The 8,038-nt window shown below is 47.6% G+C and overlaps 1 protein-coding gene across 1 annotated transcript; it reads left to right on the forward strand.

Annotated features, from left to right (window-relative positions):
- Window positions 1-1,985: 1,985 nt before the first annotated feature.
- On the forward strand, window positions 1,986-7,819 carry cebpg (CCAAT enhancer binding protein gamma; the record flags this gene model as incomplete). The annotated part of the gene is given in 3 exon segments (XM_062525465.1): window positions 1,986-2,469; window positions 5,576-5,906; window positions 6,207-7,819. Coding segments are annotated over 2 exon segments (546 nt in total). The 3' UTR covers window positions 6,642-7,819.
- Between the last annotated feature and the right edge of the window lie 219 nt (window positions 7,820-8,038).

Here is an 8,038-nt window from a genome sequence, read left to right on the forward strand (position 1 = left end):
TTAGCGCGCTTACTTATACAGTCGGTGTGGCTGCGCACCCAGGTCCTAGCGCACGCCAGGTCGACGCAACACTCACATTTCATCGATATCAAACGCACTCTGAACGGAACAGGACATGTTCAGATTTTACAGCAAGACTAGATTCGTTCACATTGTTAATATCACAGTGAGTGGCTCGATCATTTGGACCACAAAGTTTTACTACAGACAGTATTGGTCACATCTAATAATCACTCCAATGGTGCTTCTTAGAGCGCTTGAACCACTTTCAATTAAAGTCAAGCCGAGGAGACATGAAGACAGACCAGTTTTTTTTATTATTATTAATATTAATAGCATACGTACAGAATTCTTTGTCTGGCCATATCTGACCGTATATATATATATAGGCCTATATATACAGTAAGGCGCACAGGTAACCATTCACCAGGTTTTTATTTGATAGACACCAGCTTTGATGACTTGCATGGCCACATTCAACACTGATCAACTGCAGTCAGAGCTGGTCATGCACTCGCCCTCGGGAAAGAAGGTCTGAGATGCTAGTGTAGATCTGTGCGCATTGGCCTGCGTAGCTGGTCAAATACAACACGAGTGATCCTGTAATTATTCATCAAGAGAATAAAGAGGGGAAGAACGCGATGAGCGTGCGTTTGTTTCAATGTGCCTTTTCCAGACACCGAATTGGAGAGATGGTTGAGATGAACCAGACGAGTCTGTACACCAGAATTTAGTAGACAACCATTACATGCTGCTGGTGGTAGATTTGGCGAGGACCGGCTCAGCTGAGACTGAAGCCCCTCTGTGGAATTCTGAAGTTGGACACGGATAGTCTTGGTGTGGTCGAATATGCGCAGATTTATGTGTCCAAAACATGCGTTAAGAGGTCTCTACGCACAATTCCAAGCGGAGCTATTATTTCGACGTTTTGGACAAATCTGAGTTTGGAAACGTGTCATATTATCTGGAAACGAGCGTAGGCTACGTGAGATGTCTGCCTGCACCTGTGACCCTGTGTGTAGTCGTGACTCGGGCGCTCTCGAGCTGAGATGCCTACGATAACTCCCTCGAGCTCGGATAAGGAGAACTTCCTTTTCATGCGCGACCGGAGGAACAGAGGGCGCGCGGGAGAGAACACTCCTGAGCCCTCTGCTGGTGTAGGGTGGGGGTTGTGTCACTGAGTGAGACGTTTCTGGAATCACGACAGATTTCGAGAAAGATAGACTTTGCTTCATACTGTGTGTTTTGTGCATGTACCTGTTACTAACCTTATCCAGTATTATGGCTTGGTGGCAAGGAGACCTAGTTCTACCTCATTACATTTATTCATTTGTTAGACGCTTTTGTTCAAGGCGAGTGGCGACTTACATTATTGCAATAGCCTATAATAAAATCCATACCTGTCATGTTCCACACATTGACTGGCCTAATGTCTGCTAGATTAATCACCGTGATTCGTCACACCAGTCTTAAATGTATTGTAGCCTACGTGGTCCTATCTATTTCTCCTTATTTCCTATATTGTTTAATTTAATGGGTTTTTCACATTTCCATGTTCAAATAAGTAGGTAAGCAAGACGAAGAAAACGGGCCTAGAACGTAGCCCAAGCCCAAACTTGTTTTCATGTGCACTGTTGTAAGTTATGTTGTCGGGGCGGTTGTAGTGTTTTTACAGCTTTTCATGCATGCAAACCAGCCACCACTGTGCTTCTGAGCAAGGCACTCATCCCCGAGTACTCCAGGGATACGGTCCGTAATTGGTCGCCTACAGGCTGTCTGTAAAAGTAGCTTTGAATAAAGGCTTCATCTAAATACACTTTATGCATTAATGCACAATTAATACATAACAATTAATGATTCCATCTAATAACCAACTAGGCTACAAAGGAAACTTGATAGGATATGTAAAGTAAGTTATTTAAATATGTTTTTTGCCATTATCTAATTCCTCACTAATTGAAGCCATTGTATTTTTTTTTATTATTTTTTTTTAGCTGAGAAATATTGGAGCAGAATCTGACAGAATGTATTTTAATTTTGCATTTGGCAGGTAGGCTTTGTCGTAACAGTCGGGGGCAAAAGTGTTATCATTAAAGAACATCGTTTCCTTTCATCTAGCCTACTGTATGAGGGGGGAAAAGAAGTCGCTGTTGCTATGATTGTCCCAATGACTGAAGATTTTCTTACATAAACACTTGAAACTAAAAGGTTGCTTTGCAATTGGCTAGACCTCGTGTCAGTCAGCCTGTGTATTGCATCATGTCTTCACAGTGGGCCCTCTCATTGGTTGAGTTGTCAGATGTCCCTACAAGGAAAAACGATTTCGCAATACTTCTCAAGCGGCTCCCAATGAACTAGCTAAACAATAACAGACTTCAGCGAACTAGCTACTTCTATTGACAACAGATCTGGATTTTGGTGTACCTCGGCCACTCTATGGACGATTGAGAAGACCTAAACATTCTGAAGGTAATTTTTGTTGAGTTGTAGAGTTTCTGACCGTTTTTACCGAATGTAATGTTGCCTGTCAGAAAAGTGTAAAAGTCAGCTAGCAACACCGAGCTAAAGACGCGTGAACTTTATGCGGTTTTACAGTTATCGTTATTTCAGTACCGTGTCATCTAATTCCTCCGTACAAGTATGTCATTTCGTCATGTCTGAAAATGTAGTGTTATAACCAGGGGGAGATTGATAAACCCAACGTCGGTTGAAGCAAGTTCCATTGTGTGAAACAGTGAGATGGATGGGACTAGTTGACGTGGACTGTGCTCTCCCATAGCTTGCTAACAGATTAGCTCGCTAGCTAGGTGTTTTGCAATCACGCAACCACAGCAGCCTCAAAGCAAGTGCTGTGTCTGTCAAAGCTAGACGGCCCACTCACCAAATGACGTTTGTGTTAGCTATGAATAGTAACAGTATTAGACATTTGTGTAATATCAATGGAATGGGTTTATTGGGTCGAGAAGACTACTGGCAACCTCTAACAGTTAGTTGGAGTGGCTGTTTATGTTAGCGTGGTGTTGTGTCAGCTAACGTTAGCGAGCGGTATTCCCCGTCTGTAGGTGGCCATCGCTGTGGTATCATAAACAGTATCGTTGTCTGCTAATGGTTCCGTATAATAACCTGCCCGACATGTAATAATTTCAGATTAAATATGCTTGGTCGCCGTTCACAGTGGAAGTGAGTGGCTTTCGAACGCTCTGTGTGTTTGGGAAGCGATGATTTGCTGGGAAGCTGCGACTGACTCCGGAGTTTCCCTTCTCCAAGGCACAAAGGCAGGGGCGGGAGGGGGGAGCAGACTGCGATGATGCAACCTCTGGCAACTCCGGGCTAGCCCATGATGGGCGGTATTACAGCCACATATTTTAAACGCCTTATGCGAATATTGCAATAATATCGCTGTTGTTGATCGCTGCATCTTGGCTTTGAGTTGTTTTCGGCTTTAATTAGACATTTTATATGCGTGTTGAAAATAATCATTTTATTATGTCAGCCACGCCAATGAGGGCAGTGTGGTGCACTTACACAAAGAAAGCGTTAAAACTACGAAACCCATTAGTGGCGTGCTGTACATAAACACACACACACACACACACACACATAATCGAGTTCCTGAGAGAGCTGTCCGGTGCTTCTAGTGCTGGTGATATGTGTCAGGTAGGGGCCAGCCCTGTTCCACATCTGGCTTGTGTGTGTGTGTGTGTGTGTGTGTGTGTGTGTGTGTGTGTGTGTGTGTGTGTGTGTGTGTGTGTGTGTGTGTGTGTGTGTGACCCATCCTACTGCCAGGGTTTTGTGTAGTCAGCAATTTGTGTGTGTGTGTGTGTGTGTGTCTGTCTCTGTGTCGGTCACCACAGGCATACCTGCTTTCCTTTGATGTTCTACACGTCCACCTGTTAGACTTATCTGGTTTCCCGCGCTTCTGTCTTTTCTCCATCACACACACACACACACACACACACACACACACACACACACACACGTTATTGTTCCTGTTGCCATGGGAATCCTCCTTAGGGATTGGGTGTGCTGACTGAGGCTGTAGATCATGGCCATGCATGTGCGCGAGTGTGTGAGTGTGTGTGTGTGTGGAGGGGGGCGGGGTTTGTAATTGGGACTGTAGGAATACCCAGTAGACTGTATCAATTAGTCTGGCTCTTGTTAGGCATGGGGCCCATTGTTATCAGGTGTGTATGAATACAGGCGTGGTGTAGCAGGAGTGAGTGAGGCCTGTGCTCCTTCCTCCGACGCCATCTCCGTCCGCTCCCTGCCTGAGCCTCCCGTTGAGCAGTGCGTCCGTCACAATACACCGAGATAGCACAGTTCTGTGGAGATGACTGGCATCGTGTGTTAAGGGTCATCCCAAAGTTCGGAACGTTTGTTTATTGATTTGGGTGAATTAAAACATTTCTGTAATAAATCTTTCCTATCTGAAGTTAGGAGAACACTGACTTAGGAGCCGCTGTTCTGTAATGAAGTTTCTGTAATGCGGCCCGGCAACAATGTTTTGATTTGAACATTTCAAACAGTAAATAATCAGATAATGCATTTTGGGTTTTGGTAGAAATAAAGAAAGCACTTTATAAGAATATATTATGACAATTATGTATTGACATACTGTGCTGAGAATGGCCAGGGTGTCTCTAAAATATATCTCCATACCATAAGGGAGGCCACCGCCGCACATCATCTGCCTTCTCAGTTGAGGTAAATAGCCTGAGGTGGCCGAGTCCAGTCTTGCCCTCTGTCCTCCTGATGGCATGTCCTCCCAAGCTAGCCTCTTCTGCTGTCTTATCCCAGGGAAGCTAACTAGCCTCCCAAGCTAGCCTCTTCTGCTGTCTTATCCCAAGCTAGCCTCTTCTGCTGTCTTATCCCAGGGAAGCTAACTAGCCTCCCAAGCTAGCCTCTTCTGCTGTCTTATCCCAAGCTAGCCTCTTCTGCTGTCTTATCCCAAGCTAGCCTCTTCTGCTGTCTTATCCCAAGCTAGCCTCTTCTGCTGTCTTATCCCAGTGAAGCTAACTAGCCGGAACTAGCCTCTTCTGCTGTCTTATCCCAGGGAAGCTAACTAGCCGGAACTAGCCGCCCGGGATATTGGGTGGCTCTCAAACGCTCTCCTCGATCCTCAAGGGGCGTTCCCACTGATCTATAATTAACACTGGGGATAGACTATTCCATTGTTGCCGCCCCATCATTCTTTATCTAGATCAGTGAGGACGAGGATTGAGGAAGGAAGGGAGGGTGTAGAAAAGACCAAATGAAAGTCACCCATTGAGCGCAAGGTGGAAGAAAGCACATTTCTAAAAAGGGCGTGGCAGAGTAAGGTGGACTGCGCTGCAGCTCCCTCCTCACTGAGGTGCTGCCCCTTGTGGACAGGTGGAGGTACGCTCAACATTTTTAGTGCCACCACTGGTAGTTTAACGGTTCACTCATGAGCTCGACGCTTTTAGCAGCATTGGTAGTTTAACGCTTTTGTAATGCTGTTATTGTTGCTGTTTGCTTTATCGTGTTTGTGCCTCTTGTAATGCTCTTATTGTTGCGGTTTGCTTTAGTGTGTTTGTGCCTCTTGTCCCCCTTGCAGGTTGTGTGCAGCTGGAGTGTAGTGGAGTTCCCAAACCACACCCACCCCCCTGGACTTCCTGTCCGCAGTGCTGACCTGGTGAACCTGACCGCAGTGACCGCTGCAGCGCTGTCCCCAGCAGAGGGCGTCAGAGAGCCAGAGCGCACGTCAGAGAGCACGTGAGAGCCAGAGTGCACGTGAGAGCGCACGTGAGAGGCACGGTTGGTCGGAGCCCTTTTAGATGAGCATGCCGTCACAGCAGAAGCCAATGACGGACCAGAACGGCGTCAGCGTCATCCAGAGCCAAACGCTCGGCAGCGCCACCATTCCCACCGGAGGGGGACTGCAGCAGGTACAGTAGGCCTACACACACACACACGTCTCTCACCAAACATGCATGCATATACACACACACACACACACACTTGCACACACTAAACATTTGATTGATTTGTATAGAAATTAATATTAAGTGACATATACACGCAAAAGGGCGAAAATAGGTAACTTTACGTCTTACATACACAGACTGGCATACCTGCACACACACACACACCTGCATGATTCTACACACTCAGCTCTTGTGCTGTGAATGTGTTGTGCTAGGAGGATGGGAGCCCTAATAGTGTGTGTGTGTGTGTGTGTGCTGCAGGTGCCCCAGCTGGTCCCGGTGAGCTCTGGCGGCGGGGGCAAGGCGGCCCCCCCCAGCCGTCTGAAGAAGGGTGCGTCGGCGGACAAGGAGAGCGACGAGTACCGTCAGCGGCGCGAGCGCAACAACCTGGCGGTGAAGAAGAGCCGCATGCGCAGCAAGCAGAAGGCGGCCGACACGCAGCTGCGCGTCAACGAGCTGAAGGAGGAGAACGAGCGGCTGGAGGCCAAGATCAAGCTGCTGAGCAAGGAGCTGAGCGTGCTCAAGGACCTCTTCCTGGAGCACGCGCACAACCTGGCCGACAACGCCCCCCCCAGCGCCGCCGTCTCCGCCGCCGGGCCCCCCACCGAGCCCTGCCAACCCGCACACAACAACAACAACAATAACAACAACATCAACAACAACAACAACAAGAGCGGCGGCGGGCCGGGACAGTGATGACCGGGACTCTCCTATTCCTTTTCCTCTTCCTCTCCTCACGCGGAGGGGCACCACACTGCATGCTCTTCCTCTTCCTCTTCCTCTCCTTCTTTTTCCTCCTCTTCATCCCGTCTTTTTGTTGGCTGCCCTCTCCTCTCCTGTTCAGTTCTGTTCAGTTCTGTTCATCACGTGTGCTCCGTGTACAGTCAGGTTGGCCTCTTATTTGCTTCCCTAATGCAGGAGGGGAGAATTGACCTCTAATGCTCTTCATCCTCTGTGTGTGTGTGTGTGTGTGTGTGTGAGATGAGGTCATGAGGTCACAGCACAGGTTGTTTGGCCTCTGATGACTTCTGACGTTTCAGCTCAGCAATGATGATACACTCAGATCTATCAGAGCCCCTAGTGCACACACACACACACACACACACACACACACACACCATGAAATGCTTGGGGTTGTTTTAAAGACTCTTCTGATGTCACTGCAAGAGGGGGAATGGATGGGATTTGTCTGAATAGGGTTTGTTGGAACACACACACACGCACACACACACACGCTCACACACACACAGGTGTGTTTTATATTTTTCCTTGTGTTGTTTCTGAATGGAATCTTGACCTCAGGCTGTCCTCAGCCTCACCACACGGCCTTGTCTGCACAGTTCCCACGAGGTCCCAACCCCCCCCCCCCCCCCCCCCCCCCCCCCCACCTCTGCCCACCTCTGCCACCCTCACTGGTCCCCCGCCGTGCTGCGCCCGCTGGACTCCCTCGCTGGCAGGAGCCTGTGCCACCCTGCGCCACCCGGTGCCGCTCTGCCCGAATGTTGCACTACACGATTTTGGGGGACGGAGACATTCGGACATTCGGCTTCCTGGCGTACTGAACGACTTCAGCTGAAATTTTATTTGGCTCGATTGTAAAGAAGAGAAGAAACAAACGGAAAAAAAAACAACAAAAAAAAGACTTTGAAATGTTGGAGAGTAAAGGGGGGTAAAAGAGACACAAAGAAACGAAAACGGCTCCACTAATTTCCAGGTGAATGTTGGATGAATATTTGATTGACGTTTTGCTGAGTTGTCGATGTTGCTGTGCAGCATTTCTTCTTGTGACTAGGGTCTCCTAGCTTTTTATAAGAGTTTTATGGGGGGATTGTGAATTGTAAATTAAAATTGAATACAAACCTCATGTTCAAGCACATGGTCCTTATTCTCTTATTCTCTCTCTCTCTCTCTCTCTCTCTCTCTCTCTCTCTTACTCTCTCTCTTACTCTTTCCTCTGTTCTCTGTCTCTTATCATCTCTTATTCAGTTCTCTCTCTTTCTCTCTGTCTCTTATCATCTCTTATTCTCTCCTCTCTGCCCACTCGTTCATAAGCACAACACCTGTACAGCTTACCTGTAGATCAGCTCAGATAT

This window comes from Sardina pilchardus, chromosome 21, assembly GCF_963854185.1.
Source record: "Sardina pilchardus chromosome 21, fSarPil1.1, whole genome shotgun sequence".
Lineage (NCBI taxonomy): Eukaryota > Metazoa > Chordata > Actinopteri > Clupeiformes > Clupeidae > Sardina > Sardina pilchardus.